This window comes from Bos javanicus, chromosome 3, assembly GCF_032452875.1.
Source record: "Bos javanicus breed banteng chromosome 3, ARS-OSU_banteng_1.0, whole genome shotgun sequence".
In the NCBI taxonomy this organism is placed as follows: Eukaryota; Metazoa; Chordata; class Mammalia; order Artiodactyla; family Bovidae; genus Bos; species Bos javanicus.
The window spans coordinates 48,595,258-48,612,283 of NC_083870.1; the positions used below are offsets into that span (position 1 = coordinate 48,595,258).

The window sequence follows — 17,026 nt, forward strand, 5'->3', positions numbered from 1 at the left end:
TAGATAAACTGCTTGTTGAAAGCATTTGGGTCAGTTTATACTCCTGCCAATAGTATATTGGTGTTGCCATTTCTCCGTTAACTCTTGCTATTAATCCATCTTTTAAATTTTAGCTATACTAGTGGGTGGCACACTCCAGTACTCTTGCCTGGAAAATCCCATGGATGGAGGAGCCTGGTAGGCTGCAGTCCATGGGGTCGTTAAGAGTCGGACATGACTGAGCGACTTCACTTTCACTTTTCACTTTCATGCATTGGAGAAGGAAATGGCAACCCACTCCAGTGTTCTTGCCTGGAGAATCCCAGGGACGAGGGAGCCTGGTGGGCTGCCATCTATGGGGTCGCACAGAGTCGGACACGACTGAAGCGACTTAGCAGCAGCAGCAGTGGGTGGCGAGTAATATTGTTGGAATTTTAATTTGCATTTCTCATTACCAGTGAGGTATTATTTCATCCATGAAATCATGAAGGTTGTAGTTGCTGTTGTTCAGTTGCTCAGTCCTGTCTGACTCTTTACAACCCCATGGACTGCAGCATGCCAGGCTTCCCTGTCCATCACCAACTCCCAGAGCTTGCCCAAATTCATGTCCATCGAGTCAGTGATGCCATCCAACCATCTTGTCTTCTGTCATCCCCTTCTCCTCCTGCCTTCAATCTTTCCCAGCATCGGGGTCTTTTCTAATGAGTCAGCTCTTCGTATCATGTGGCCAAAGTAGTGGAGCTTCAGCTTCAGCATCATGGACATGTACAATTGAAGTGATGTGCACTAGATCAGGCTCAAGCAGGTCGGAAGGCACAAATAAACTGCATGCTCAAGTGGCTCAGATGTTGTAGTAACTATGCCTGCACAGCTGTTTCTTCCTCAGTCCACACCTAGGCTGTCATAGCGATATCCACAGTTTATTTAGTGAGGAGGAAAAAACTCCGAGGATGGTTCTTTCCATCACAATATGCTTCAGAAATTACCACTGCAATCTAGTGTGTCTCTGAAAGGTGGTGAATAGAAATCTCAGTGGGCAGAATTTTCAACAGTACTTCTGGTTGTCTACTGTAAAGAAACTAGGAAAAGAGATGTCCACAGGTGTAGATCTACAGTGTTCCATGGGCAAGGGGCTAATGGATTTTTCAGGTAGTCAGGGGCTTTGAAAGAATAAGATCAGAAGGCTAATGACAAGGAAATCTGGGGAGGGAGTATGTGAATGGAACTCTCAGGATGAGAACAAAATTTGAGGCTAGTAGTGTCCCATGTGATGTTCAGAGGGCAACCACTGTGGTGAACGTCTTCCTTGATTAAGTGGACAGGATGACTCATCCTCTGGATGTCAGTCATCCTCTTTCCCTAGCATCCCAGTGCTTGCTCAGTGGGCTCGTGTACCATTAACTGTGGCAGCAGGAATAGAGGTTATCAACCCAGGGATCAAACCCAAGTCTCACACATTGCAGGCAAATTCTTAACCATCTGAGCCACCAGGGAAGCCCAAGAATATTGGAGTAGGGAGCCTATTCCTTTCCAGGAGATCTTCCAGACCCAGGAATCGAATCAGGGTCTCCTGCATTGCAGGATTCTTGACCAGCTGAGCTACGAGGGAAACCCCATACATGGACTCAGCAACATGAAATTCTTCTCACCAATACTAATCTTACTATTGTCACTGCCGAGTACCTAACCTGCTAAGAACACAGACCAGTCCTGAGAGACACCAGCCATCTGGTGACTAGTTAATCACATTGGATTCCTTCTCTAGTGGAAGATCCAGCAACTGTCATGAAAATATTTATTCTGGATATGAATCCTAAGACTCTTGCTGTAAGACTACCAACCATAATCTCACCAACACAGTTCTCTCTCAAAACATAAATTCTAAATGAGAAATTCATTTCAGAAAGGGCTCACAACTATGAAATTCAAAGGACTTTCCATGTACCAAATCACCCAGAAGCGGCTGGATTGATAAAGTAATATAATGACCTACTGAGACATATTAATATGATGTTATTTCTCCCACTGACAGAATACACAGTTTGAGGAATTATGGAATAAAAACTAGGATGGATTTTTTCTCATTATTATGTTTAATAATCCACTCACAGAATTTTTTACTCCCATCCTTACAAATGGGCAAAAAAAAGAGGTCCCTCTAAGGGCTGGGGTGCTTATCCATATTATTACAGGGAAATTGGTCTACTGACACAGAGGGGTCAGTATGAACTATGTCAAGAGCTCAGGGGATTATCTGGGTTGCCTCTTAATGTTCTCTTACTTAACAGTAAAAGTTAATACACAACCAACTCCTAAGGACTCAGACCTATCAGAATTAAGATTCAGCTACCTTACTAGGTAAAGAGCCTTGACTAGCTAGCATGCTGGCCAGGAGCAAAAAAAAAAAAAAAAAAAAATGGAGTAGAGGAAGAGGTTATAAATATCAACTACAACTTCATGCCCAGTTATAGAAACAAGTACTTAAGCAAATCTACTTTATTGTTTGTTCTGTATATTTTTGTGTATATTAACTATTTTTTCTTCCCCCTTTCCCTATCAAGTCATATAAAAAATATTGGTGGTAGTACACTTGACAATTTAATCATCCAGGTGATTCAACCAGAATACCTAACACCTCTAAGAATAACAGTAGGCGCTTCCCAAGTGGCTCAGTGGTAAAGAATCCACCTGCCAACACAGGAGACACAGGTTCCATCCCTGGGTTGGGAAGATGCCCTGGAGGAAGAAATGGCTACCCACTCCAGTATTCTTGCCTGGAGAATCCCATGGACAGAGAAGCCTGGTGGGCTGCAGTCCAAGGGGTCACAGAGTCAGACACAACTGAGCACACGTGGGGGCACACACACACACACACACTAATAATAGTAACTGATGGAACTTACTTGCCATAGGTACTCAGCTCCCTCTCCCCTCACTCCACACAGGCACACCCACCCTCCTATATTCCGCTATATTCTCCTGGGGTTAGGATATTCAGACTACATTTCCCAGACTCCTTTTTGACAACTGGATTCCTGTCAAGTTTGGTCAATAGGAAGCAAGGTAGCACAGGTCCCAGCACTGTGATATTTGTTGGCAGTGATTTCAGGGGAAACAGAGGTAGAGTGATTCTGAACTCCAACAGACCACAGACAGTACCTGTCAGGAATCTTAGCTCTGGCCCAGGCAGTACCATTTAAGCAGATCTAGGATAGACTACAACACCCTCCAATAGTGCAGCTGTGGGAACAGACTCCTAGCAGTTTCTGAACTCTGAGAATACTAACCTCCCACAGAACAATCTAACTACATTTACCAGTTATCCAGGAAAAACATCACCAACACCCTAGAATGAGATAAAATGAACCAAAAATCCCCTCATTAAAGCAGCCCCATAGAATGATCAACAGGTAGGTCTAATTTAATTATAAGGGTATCTGAAAATGAGACAATCAGATTGGACTGCCATAATCAGAGCAGCATGCTCAGGAAGCACTACTGGGTGTGCCGCCATGTCTCCTTATTTATCCCTCCCATCAGTTATAATTTATCATGACATCACTGCAGATTACAGTGAGAGAGATTTCTTCTATCACTTGGCCCCTTATTTCAAAGCACAGGTGGATTCATGAACACAAATATCCTTCCTTAAACTAAATAAATGCCTGTCTATACTTCTGGAACAGATTTTAACACAAGCTTTTATTTTATTCCTGCTCTCCTTATATCAAACACATTTTGAGATTATCAGACTTTACCAAATTTTCCATCAGAAACTAAAAATATCTCCATATAATTTCCTCCCTCTGGTAAGTCAAGTTCATTTTGTGTAAAACATTTCTTCCCTTGTAAAACTAGACTGTAAATTTTTCAAAAAAGAATTTTCTTTTAAATTGACTCTTCATTCCTACAACTAGTAAGCACCATGCTATTTTGGGACCCCAAAGAAAGCAACTGTAAATCAAGTTCTATAGAACTTCTTTGGTTTTTATTTTAACTAACCATTTATTCAATTCCACAAAGAAATCAGTGTTATATTTTTCTTAACATTCAACTTAAAACATTAGACATAATAAGCTGAATGAGGGAAAATCATTATCAAATGCTAAAAATGTAAACATGAAAAAAGTAAACATGAAAACAAATCTCTTTTAAAAAATTCATTTAATTACAAGAAAATTAGCCAGAAAATTGCACAGTTCCAAACAAATCCTCTGTATAAACACAAGGGCTCATTTACCATCATCTTTTTATATTTATCTCTGAAATAACATTCCATCTATTGAACTCAGCTTCTACTGGCAAAATTAGAACACATGGGTATTTTTTACTGTTTAATATTCCATAAGCAGAATTGGCTTTTGTCCTGAAGTTATGATGGTGTCTGTCATTCTGCTTCAGAGAAACTCTAAAATTGTTCCCTTATGAGTTTCAATTAGCCACTCTCAAAATCCAATGGAAAAAGAAAAAAACAAAACAAAAAAAAACACTGTAGTTTCACTAAAAGATTCCTGTCCTCAACTTCATTTTACCAGCCTAAGTACACATTCAGAGAAAAGCTTCTTAAGTCCTGTAGTTTCAAATTCCTTTTGTAACTCATCCAACGATGAATACTCTTTGACTTCAAATGCCAGAAACCTGCATTATATAAGAGAAACTCATGAATATGCCTAAATTTGTCAGAGTATAATTATCGATTCAGTTGCTTTTCCATCTGCAATAGTACTAAATTATACCTTTTGTGTTCTGTCTGTACTTTTGTTTCAAACAGTACACTAATCATTTTCTCTTTGCATTTCTTTCCACTTGAGTCCACATCCACTTTGCAAGTTTTCTGAAGAATCAGGTACTCCTAAATGATAAAACAGTATGTTAAATATATATCTTACTCTGAATCTCAAAGTCTTACTTTTAAAGGAGAAATAATCTGCTGGCCTGTTTGCATGCTGACAGAGTACTCGCTTTCTGAATCAAGCAGTACGAGAGTCACAGTGTTTTTATGTACTTGGAAGCGTAACATTCTGGTGAATGCTGGAGTAAAGGAGGTTCTGATCCAACTACACAGGCTTAAATCTAGACTAGTCAGCCTACTAGAGCTGATTCTGGGGTTAGTTACCTAAACCCTCTGTGCCTCTGTAACCTACTCCATAAAATGCTTGCTCTTAACAGCTACCTTATAGGGACGCTGTGATGGTTAAATGAGCTAATATGTGCAAAGCACTTAGAGGAGTGCCTGGCACAGCAGCACTTAATACAGCCAGCTGCTACCATTATGACAGTATTCTTACTACTTCAAGGTCAGAGTGAAGTTAATAGACACACAGTACCAAACTTTCCAAATTGATGGAATCCATAAATATGTACCTGTCATTCTCAATCCTGATAAACAATCTTAAAAATTTTAACAGAGATATTTACATTAAATGGCATTTTAGGGAAAGTTAATAAAAAAGAAAGAACGATTTTTAAAAGTTCTCTGCATTAGCACAGGTCTAGCCATATGATTAAATATATATTCATTAATCGATGGATCCAATCAGAGTAAAAAATATCTGCAAAACAGCTGCACTTAGCTTAATATGCCTGAGCTGGCTTAAAGAAACATCTGAGCCCTTTGGGGAAATATGAGTAAAGAAATTATGAGCATTCATTTAGTTAGTCAGTATTTTACCCAGAAGAGTCCAGCTTTATAGATATGCTAGGAGTGAGTGAGTGATAGTTGCTCAGTCATGTCTGAGTCTTTGCAACCCCATGGACTGTAGCCTGCCAGGATCTTCTGTCCAAGGAATTCTCCAGTCAAGAATACTGGAATGGGTTGCCATTTCCTTCTCCAAGATACACTATACATCACCTTAGGTTCCTTGGTCAGACCCCAACCCGAAGTCTGTATTAAATCTGAAAATGTGTTGTCCCTATACACTATAACCTAGCACTCCTCTGGTTAACTGATGTTATCAATTATCAAGTTTTGTGTTAAGATCTCATCATGAAAAAGCTATGTAATCCTACAAATTTGTAGTAACCCTACAAACCTTTAAGACAATAAGTTATGAAAGATAAATCTGTTTTAAAAAATTCCACTGTAATTATTCTTGACCCAACCCACTTGAAAGCATAAAACCTATTAAGTGATTTGTAGCTCTTTTAAGATTTAACATATAATAAGCAGTTTTCCTTGTCTGGTCCCACATAAAGCAGGTTAGAAGTGTATTGAATGAGAACTTGAAAAATCTGAAGAAGATGATGATTTTGAAAGCAGCTGCTGAGACAAGTCAGGTGGAAAGCAAAAGTTAGGGAGGCGATGACAACCTGACAGCCCTAATGATTCTACTTCCACTCACACTAAATCCTGGTTAAGAGGGACCAGCTCCTCTGTCCAGGTACTACAGATACCAAATTCAAGCTTCAGAATGTATCTTTAACTGTCAAATTAAAATTTGCAGGCTTACCCACAAATACATACATTGCTGTGTGCTTAACCAAGGAAAGAAATATAAATAGGCACAAAATTAGTGCAGATTTATAAAGTTTAGGCTCAAAGCTAATTACAGAAACAAACATTTGTGTACCATAGAGATTTCTTTTTTAATAACCTATCACTTTCATTAAGTGGCATGATTTTTAAAACATAATCTTCTACTTATTCTTCAAGCTTTACAAGTCTGTAGTTGTAAGTTATAGATAGTCTTTAAAAAAGAAAATAAAGATCTATTAACGTGGTAAGAGTGCACGCAGAAACATTTTAATGATTCATCTGTCCCATTCTTATAAAACGTTTTAGCAGAAAATAGCCAAATTCACATTCAACATCAAACTTTTTGGCACCTTGATGTCATTTCTGTCTCCCTGCAGTAAAATCAGTATGATTTTACCCATAAACATCAGTCTTCCTGTCAACCTTAAATCAGAAGCCCACTTCTCCACAGTTTTGACATATTTAGCCTTCGCTCTCATGTGATCTAAATGCAAAAGAGTCATCCACAACCCATCATCCACAGTCATGCTTGCTGCAGAAGAGCACTTTTCACTGCCACCTCCTGCTTCTGGGCACTTGAGGATGTGCCTGAGGTTTTCTTGAATCCAGAGAACCAGCTCATGAACCATAGGTTCCAACAAAAGGGTCTCTGCTTGCTCCAGTAACTTCTCCTTCACGATTTCACACTGGGCCCTGGTCAAGTGCTTGGAGTTCACCACAATACCAGGTAGACAGGACGGGTAACTGAGCGGTAAGTGGAATACCAACTGCAAGGGTATATCCATATCCGTAAATCCTTCGGCTTTCGTGAGAATTCTGAACACAGCCCCATCTGTCTCTGGAAAGCATCCAAAAATAATGATTAGTTGTACCTAATTCAATTTGAATGGAACACTAACAAGAGAAAATTTTGGTTTCAGATGTCAATTTATTTTTCAGGTGAAAACTAAGTTATTTTATGAAGAGACACATCACACTAAGAAAGCCATGATTTACAGGTGTTTTCTTTCAGCCATACATATATATATATATACACACATATATATACACACACACACACATATATATACATACATACATTCACAGAATCATGGTCAACCAGCACCCAGGATTTCACTGGCATTTACAATTGCTATTATCCTCTTTTTATTAAGGTCACCAGAAAGGTTTCTCCTTATATGAATTTTTTTTTTCTACCCAGACTTAGTTGCTAATTCTGGAAATTCCTAATAAACTCATACGAACCTTCAAAGAAATAGTATCGTGTATTTATAAAATCAGGAATTAGCTTAAAAGCTATACATTAAATCCAATGAAAATCATGTTGCAGTGAGTCCGAGCAGAAGCAAACACTGGGTCCCGTGTGGTGGTTGTAAGGGTGCAGAGAACACCACGACTATGCATACACAGCAACTGCCTGGACCCACTCTTTCTCACTTCAAATGCATTATTATCAGCGTAACGTGAAGGCAGCGAGAGGAACTAAAATGGGGCAGCCGTCAGTTCAGCCATTTTCTGGCTCCGTGAGGAGGGGGAAGTACACATGGGATACAAGATGAAACGTTCTGCTCTCTTTCAGATTTGCTCCACTTCACCCCTCTGATGTGTTCCACACCACTTCACCCCACTTTTCACAAGTTGATAAAACGTCAGGCTGATTCATTCTGCAGGGGGCAGAAGCACACAGATCAGAGGAGAAGAGTAGAACAGACTGGGTGCCGAGGAGGCTCTTTGAAGTTAACTTGCCTTCGTCTACCCTACTTCTATCTCCACAGCCCTTGTTTTCATTCTTCTTCACAAGACAGGCAGTCAGATCATTCTCATTTTCATACCTGGATTGCTGCTCAACAGCTTTGACAATGGAAACCTGAATGTATCCCCATTTTAAAGAACTGAACAGAACATTAAAATGGCTCTCTAGCCATCTGATTCCATGTATTCAGAAGCCATGGTTATAGACATTGATTTATACGGGACCAAACACATCCGTTATACAAGGTTTTTCTTTAGTAGAATCTTTAGCATCAGAGGCAAAGCACTGCTGTTTTAGGACACTACCCCAAAACTCAGGCAGTAACCATTATAAAGATCATATTAAAATGATATAACTTAAATTTGTATTACATAAGAAAAACGTGACTGCATAAAGAAAAATTTTCCAAACTTAGTGCATTCCCCTAAAAATCCATCACTGGATTCTCAAAATCTTTCTTTATTCTATCCTGTTACATCTCCCTTTTTTAAAAAAAATATTTTACTATTAAAGTAGGCTCCCTGGATGTCAGTAAGATCATTACATTTCACTTGATAAAATGGGTATTATAAATAGACCAACAGACAACGTGTAACCACTAGACTAAATAAACCTTCCACTAATCATCTAGAGGATCCACTTTCCCTCTCAAGGGGGAGACATAATTTTTAAAGCTCTTCACTCATCATTTAACAAATAGTCACAGGAAACATAAGTGACTAGGGTTCGATCCCTGGGTTGGGAAGATCCTTTGGAGGAGTAAATGGCAACTGACTCAAGTATTCTTTTTTTTTTTTTTAATTCATCTATTGAAAATACTTTTTTAATTGAAGGATAATTGCTTTACAGGATTGTGCTGATTTCTGACAGACATCAACACACATCAGCCTTAAGTATACATATGTCCCCTCCCTCTGGAACCTCCCTCCCACCTTCCTCCCCATCCCACCACTCTAGGTTGTTACAGAGCCCTGGACTGAGCTCTCTGAGACATACAGCGAATTCCCACTGGCTATCTATCTTACATATGGTAACGTAAGTTTCCATGTTACTCTCTCCATACATCCTACCCTCTCCTTCCTCCCCACGCCCCTTGCCCATCCCCATGTCCATAAGTCTATTCTCTATGTCAATTATTCTTGCCTGGAGAATCCCATAGACAGAGGAGCCTGACAGGCTACAATCCATGGGGTTACAAAAGAGTTGGACACAACTTAGCAACTAAACAACAAGTCAGCAAATAGAAAATTAATGAGAGAAAATCCTGACTTTAGCTTTGGAAATTGTGAAATTATTAGTTATGTTTAAAAGGAAAACTACTTTAATTCTATCAAGAATTGGAAAGGACAAAAGGCAATGCCAAAGAATGCTCTAACTACCACACAATTGCACTCATCTCACACGCTAGTAAAGTAATGCTCAAAATTCTCCAAGCCAGGCTTCAGCAATTCGTGAACCGTGAACTTCCAGATGTTCAAGCTGGTTTTAGAAAAGGCAGAGGAACCAGAGATCAAATTGCCAACATCTGCTGGATACTGGAAAAAGCAAGAGAGTTCCAGAAAAACACCTATTTCTGCTTTATTGACTATGCCAAAGCCTTTGACTTGTGGATCACAATAAACTGTGGAAAATTCTTCAAGAGATGGGAATACCAGACCACCTGACCTGCCTCTTGAGAAACCTTTATACAGGTCAGGAAGCAACAGTTAGAACTGGATATAGAACAACAGACTAGTACCAAATAGGAAAAGGAGTACGTCAAGGCTGTATATTGTCACCCTGCTTATTTAACTTATATGCAGAGTACATCATGAGAAATGCTGGGCTGGAAGAAGCACAAGCTGGAATCAAGATTGCCAGGAGAAATATCAATAACCTCAGACATGCAGATGACACCATCCTTATGGCAGAAAGTGAAGAGGAACTCAAAAGCCTCTTGATGAAGGTGAAAGAGGAGAGTGAAAAAGTTGGCTTAAAGCTCAACATTCAGAAAATGAAGATCATGGCATCTGGTCCCATCACTTCATGGGAAATAGATGGGGAAACAGTGGAAACAGTGTCAGACTTTATTTTTTGGGGCTCCAAAATCACTGCAGATGGTGACTGCAGCCATGAAATTAAAAGACACTTACTCCTTGGAAGAAAAGTTATGACCAACCTGGATAGCATATTGAAAAGCAGAGACATTACTTTGCCGACAAAGGTCCGTCTAGTCGAGGCTATGGTTTTTCCTGTGGTCATGTATGGATGTGAGAGTTGCACTGTGAAGAAAGCTGAGTGCCGAAGAATTGATGCTTTTGAACTGTGGTGTTGGAGAAGACTCTTGAGAGTCCCTTGGACTGCAAGGAGATCCAACCAGTCCATTCTGAAGGAGATCAGCCCTGGGATTTCTTTGGAAGGAATGATGCTAAAGCTGAAACTCCAGTACTTTGGCCACCTCATGCGAAGAGTTGACTCATTGGAAAAGACTCTGATGCTGGGAGGGATTGGGGGCAGGGGGAGAAGGGGACGACAGAGGATGAGATGGCTGGATGGCATCACTGACTCGATGGACGTGAGTCTGAGTGAACTCTGGGAGTTGGTGATGGACAGGGAGGCCTGGCGTGCTGCAATTCATGGGGTCGCAAAGAGTTGGACACGACTGAGCGACTGAACTGAACAAACTTCCTACTTGGTTTTCTCTGTGACTCCTTCCACAAACACACACACACACACACACACAGGAGTTGCAAACTGAACTTACACAAAATGATGCTATCTCTGTAAGAAAATGAAAATCCCAATAACATACCCCAAATACTGCTGATATTTAATGCAGCAGTAAAATTGTACATTCTTTTAAAAACTCATTTTCTCCCTAAAACTCTAGAAGCATGTATATTACCCTTCCTTTCTCATCTGCCCTGGTTTGTACATGCAATTAAACTGGCTCTTTTTGCCTCAGAAATTTTCATGTAATCACATATACTGTCAGTCTGATTTGGGTTATTTTTCCATAAAAAAGAAAACAAGGTTGTTCCTATCTACTTTACGTTTATTTAACAGGTTAGAAACAGAGTGATTAACAGAAAAATAATGGTGTTCTATATCTTACTGCTTATCTCTGGCCTTCCCTGGCACCAAGACACTCTAGTTATTAAGTTCAATTCACAAACTCATCATTCTCAATAAACATCTATGCCACAGAAAACTTATGCCTGCCCTAGGAATCTACAATTTTCATAAGTTCCAAGAATATTTTCACCTAAAGATCCTAGCAAAAGATTTAAGAGGCAAGAGCCTCTGGTTAAAGTTCACATACCTATTCCCTAGTTTGGATTTTTTTTAAATAAGTCTTTATGCCTTAAAATAAGTGTATCAATTTCATAACCAAAATAGGGGTTTCAAACCTTATTCTTCCTTACAAGTAAATGAAAGAAATTATGCTCCTAACTACACTCCAAACAAGAGAAATTCAAACTAGAGAAACTGAAATAAACCCCAAATTCCATACTATTATTTTTAAGAATTCACCCTACACACACACAACAGAAATTCAATAAATGCTGTACAATAACAGAAGACAGTGGAAAATGTAAACAAATTTAAGAGGATGAATTCTTCAAGATTCATTTAAAGCCTATTAAGAAATCCTTGCATCATGATTGCATCATTGCAATCACTGCATCATTGAATCATGGCATCACCGACTGGAAGGACACGAGCTTGAGCAAGCTCCAGGAGTTGGTGATGGACAGGGAAGCCTGGAGTGCTGCAGTGCAAAGAGTCGGACACGACTGAGCAACTGAACTGAACTGAAGAAATCATTCATATACCACATACAACTGGCTTTCCCTATACTTGCTTATTTTTTTTTTTTTTTTTTTGCAGTATTTACATGTCCTCAGGGTAAGACTTTGTTCAGAAAACCACCAAAAAGTCCCCAACAGCCTCTCTTACTTCATTGTACAGGATTTTTTCCCTCTTGCTCCCGGATGCCTCCCCACAAGTATACATCCACCAGTGCTGCAGCTGGATTGTTATATATATTAAAAGGTAGTTACAAAAAAAAAAAAAAAAACTAAGAATAAGAGAAGCTCGAAGTGGCAATCCCTCCTTTAGAAGTGGAGTTCAAGGCTGAATTGGTTTTAGAGTACCAACAATCAGCAGGGAACAGGGCTGAGCAGATTTAGAGGGGTCAGTGGGTGACAGTAATGATTCCTTTTGCAGGAAGATCCAATGCAATCTGAACATTAGTGTTAGCAGGATACAAAAATTTACTCTGAAGCTACCATGCAAACATATTATATGATATTGAGTCTTACACCCTCCCATTTTACAACATGCTTATCTATAAGATGATTTCCAGAAACACAATTCAATGTATAATGAGCACTGACTATGATGATATACTCTCCGTGACCTCCGATTACCTCATCAAGAAAATGAAGATCTATAACATCACCAGTCTCACCTACTTCACAGGTACCCAGATGGCCAGGCATACACATTACCCTTCATAACTATTCTGAACATAAGTTGGACCACACCTGATTCTTTGCTCTGGGTGGTCGTCTTGCTCTCTTTTTCTGGACAACTGTAATCCTTGCTCTCTAAGAACTGTTTTCCTGTTGCAGCAACTCATCTCTATTAAGGAACATGATGCACTGCAAGAGTCCGTATACTCTAGCCTGCTGCTGCTGCTGCTAAGTCGCGTCAGTCGTGTCTGACTCTGTGCGACCCCCAGACTGCAGCCCACCAAGGTCCCCCGTCCCCAGGATTCTCCAGGCAAGAACACTGGAGTGGGTTGCCATTTCCTTCTCCAATGCATCAAAGTGAAAAGTGAAAGTGAAAGCCGCTCAGTCGTGTCCGACTCTTAGCGACCTCATGGACCACAGCCTACCAGGTTCCTCCATCCATGGGATTTTCCAGGCAAGAGTACTGGAGTGGGGTGCTATTGCCTTCTCCGATACTCTAGCCTAGTGATTACTAAATCAGCCTGAGCATCTGTTATCTTCTCTGTAAAATAAACAGCACCCCTCATCAGGACTAATGACAAGCCTGGTAGATTTTTAACAATGTTTCCTCCTTTAGATGTGTCTGTGCTGTGTGCTTAGTCACTCAATCGTGTCCAACTCTTTGTGACCCCATGGAGCCTGCCAGGCTCCTCTGTCCATGGGGATTCTCCAGGCAAGAATACTGGAATAGGTTGCCATGCCCTCCTCCAGGGGATCTTCTCAACCCAGGGATCGAACCCAGGTCTCCCACATTGCAGGCAGATTTTTTCTTTACCAACTGAGCCACCAATAAAGCCTAGATTTGTCTAGTTCCCATGAAAAAAAATGTTAGTGTTCTAACTTAGTTAAATTTCATGACACATCTTTTAAATGTCTTTCAGGATTCTCTGTCACTGTTTTCCCAGTATCTGAGAATAATTCCTTGCCAATTTCATTTGCTTAATCACAGTTTAAGATTACCTATCTTTCTTTTGAATAACGTTGTTCAAATTGCCCATTCTTCTTCTACCATTTGTTCTCTCAGATATACAAGAGATTATGTATATATGCATAAATACTTCTTGAAAAATAAGCAAAAAAAAAATCTTGAAACAAAAAAACAGAATACCTCTCATCAAATAAGATGCATTTAAAGTAGCAGGTATACTGCAGGCGACCCCACTAAACCTGGCACTTTGACTGCACTCCACAGGGAGCAGCAGAATGCCCCTGACCTGGTCTACCCACTGCATGCCCTAGTGGACAGGTGTCAGAGCTTTCAGAATTTACACCCATGAGAAAGCTACAGCTGATGCCTCTTACAATGAACTTACTACAACCATCACAAAGAGGCCACAGTGTATGTAAGTCCTGTGAAATTCTCAGCACAAATTAGTCCAGCCAGAAGAATGCAACTATTCAGACTCTTCACTCTTATGGCCTTAATAGATGACCCCTGGGTTGGCATCCTGAGACTTCCTGGGCTACCTCCTACCAGAAGGGCAATCCTACCAATGTTAACCTGATTTCAGGAGCAACAAAGAGAAGCTTATTTGAGGGGAAGGCCAGGAAGGAATTGATGGTATTCAGAATGTTCTGGTGTTAAGCTTATATCCTCCAATCCGAGCTGACAGTGACCACGAGAGTGGTAGCCAGCAGCCCATTGGATGTTTACTGTGGTCTATTAAAGAAGTTCTTACTTACCCTTAATTCCCAGTTGTGAACATCAAACATTCCTATCTCAACCACTGAATTGTTTTATTCTCCAATGAACCTTTCAGCAACAAAATGTCCTAAGTTGTTACACTGAATTCTTTTATAATTCAATTACTTACTGATGCCAGAACACTGAATTAAATTAATTAGGAGGCATGGCTTGAAGTCATGCTCAATTTAACAGCAGATAAAGGGTCCACAGTGTTCTTTGTATCAAAAAATTGCTCCCTTTCTTCCTGTGCTTACTTTTTTTGCTTTTCTCTGAACCATCAGCAGGGTCATATGCTCAACCATGTGCTGAGGACACAGACCACTATCAATCCATCCTCTTTCAGGTGTAATGGTAAATCACAGGTTCATTTTCCCAGGATACTCCCAATTGAGCCATAATAAAGGAATTAAAGAAAACTAATGATATCCTCAAATAGCCTGCCTCAAGTAGAAGTAATGAAGTAATTATCAATAAAGAGAATAGTAAAGACAACAAGATGATAAAGAATAACAAATTCTATCCAATCAGAAGATAGGTGACAACAACAACAAAAAAAACTAAAAGTGAGTAAATCTTCTCATAAGGATTTTAAACGTTGTTTCAGAAAGCTGCAAGACAGACTAGGCATTGAAAAGAAAGCAACTTCACCACATAAATTGGTTCACGGTGCCCAGAACACAACAGTGCTAAATGAACGTGTACAGACTGGTGATCAAGAGAAAAAAATAAAAAGAAGGCAATCCTCCAAAGGTGAATAACACATTACATGGACACGAGGAATAGATCCTAACCCTTGATAGCTTTCTCCCAACACCTAGACATTTTAGACTACCTTCTTAAAGGTCAATCAATTTATGGTCAGAAAGACAATTTTAATAGCAGCTGTAACATGACAGAAATTTAAATCCCATGCCAAAAAATTTACATAATGTATTTGAAAGCTAAGAGAAAATTGAAAATCATCTGCATCACTGCACTTTTTCATAACCTGAAGTTTTGTTTTTTAGTTAACAGAACCTACAGACAGGTACAGAGAGTACGTTTTCGCTATCATGAAAATAAAGCCAGAAGAACCGTTCTAAACTGTAAGCTCCGGGGACAGGGTCTTTGAAACCTTGAGTTTTCAGGGACTCAAATGTGAGTGGAACAATTAATGCGCTCCAAGAGCCTGTAATTGACAACCACCTTTAAGCGAACTAGAAAAAGCTAAAGAAAAACAATCCAACTGAGAGAGCTCTGAGTGAGCGCTGGTTGAATTCAAAAATTCATTCAACAATAATTTACTATGAATACCTACCACGTGCCTGGCACTGACCTAGGTGCCTGCAGCTTTGTGATTACAAAACAGACAGGGTCCTGCCTTCTTGCCACGTGAGACAACCAAATACCCATTTAGTTAAACTTCAGTGGGTGCCCTGATGGGGGAGTTGGCTTTAAACTAGGGGTGTCAGGAGAGACCTCTTTTTAAGATGAGATCTGAAGAATACGTTCAGGACACCCAGGGCAAGTGTGGGGGACGCTGTCCAGGAGGGCGCAGCTGGTAGCCCTCAGCGAGTTGAGGAGTGTTCAGGCCAATTAGGGGGTGAAACGGGGGCGGGGGGAGTATGTTCGAGGGGGATGTATAGGTGAGTAGCGGGGGGGGGGGGGGGGACGGGAGAATGGGGGGAATCAAGGAATGGGGCGGGGGGGCGAATGGAGGTGGGAACGGGAGAGTGGAGGACGCGAGAGTAGTGGGTGAGACGGCCCAGTGGATGAAGGGGCGCAGGAAGCAGGGACCGGCCGACGGGCTGCAGGAGCCTGAGCGTTGTGTTCTCGGTTGACTGCAGAGCGGCGGGAAGGGGCGCTACACTACTCTTGTTTTAAGGGTCGCCGCACTCTCCCGCCTGCTCCCACACACGCCCAGTCCCGGCGCCTGTCATTCCATCACTCAACTACCCCGGCCCCTAAGTGTGGGCTCGGGGAGGTGAACCCAGCCGGGGTGGTGGGGAGCCCGGGTCCCTCTGGCGCGGAAGTAGTCACCTGAGAGACTCAGCACTTCCCACTCGTCAGGCCCGCAGAAAATCGCTGCCAGGGCCGAGAGCTCCTCCCGCACCGGCTCCGCCATGGCCGCGCCGCCTCGCACGCTCAGCACCGCCCCTTCCGCCGCCGCTGCCGCCCCGGCCGTCCCAGAACAGTGCGGCCAGGCTGCCACCGGGGGGCGCTCCGCGTCTCCGCTGCGCTCCGCGGGCTGGATGCCACTAGACGCCCCGCCCACAAGCTCCGGCTCTGTGACTGCAGCGTGAAGACTCTCGCCGTTTGGGGGACTTTTCTCCGAGGGTGAAGGCCCTGTGGCCCAAGGCAGGGTGTCTGCCAGAGGCCACCGTGCAGCTCACCCGCTGCTTTTCTAACAGAAGGAAGCCGCCTAGCAAAGCCGGAAATTCTCTAACTTTAGTCTGGGCTTTGTACACTAGCCATTCCCTCCCAGACTTGTCCTTGAGGGGAACTTAGAGGTTAGGGGGGGAAAAAAAAGCGGGGAAGTGACCAGAAGAGGTTAGCCCCTGTCTGGCTCAGAAGTGAACTAGGTGTTAGAGACACTGCAGTTAACAGATCAGAGGAGATTCTCCGCCCTCATGGAGGTACTAGAGACTAAGGCGATC

The 17,026-nt window shown here is 41.5% G+C and overlaps 1 protein-coding gene across 3 annotated transcripts; it reads right to left on the reverse strand.

The window, feature by feature from the left end:
* Nucleotides 1-4,126: 4,126 nt before the first annotated feature.
* On the reverse strand, nt 4,127-16,848 carry RWDD3 (RWD domain containing 3). 3 transcript variants are annotated; one of them, XM_061411125.1, is made up of 5 exons: nt 16,410-16,498; nt 7,700-8,118; nt 6,805-7,292; nt 4,716-4,831; nt 4,127-4,617 (listed from the first exon to the last, which is right to left on the reverse strand). In XM_061411125.1, the coding sequence occupies exons 3-5, from the start codon at nt 7,237-7,239 to the stop codon at nt 4,503-4,505; spliced, it is 666 nt and encodes a 221-aa protein (XP_061267109.1). In that variant the 5' UTR covers nt 7,240-7,292; nt 7,700-8,118; nt 16,410-16,498; the 3' UTR covers nt 4,127-4,502. The 3 variants fall into 3 exon arrangements, with proteins under 3 accessions (XP_061267109.1, XP_061267108.1, XP_061267110.1); XM_061411124.1 differs by lacking the exon at nt 7,700-8,118 and having other exon boundaries at nt 16,410-16,824; XM_061411126.1 differs by lacking the exons at nt 4,127-4,617; nt 7,700-8,118 and having other exon boundaries at nt 4,755-4,831; nt 6,852-7,292; nt 16,410-16,848.
* Nucleotides 16,849-17,026: the final 178 nt, after the last annotated feature.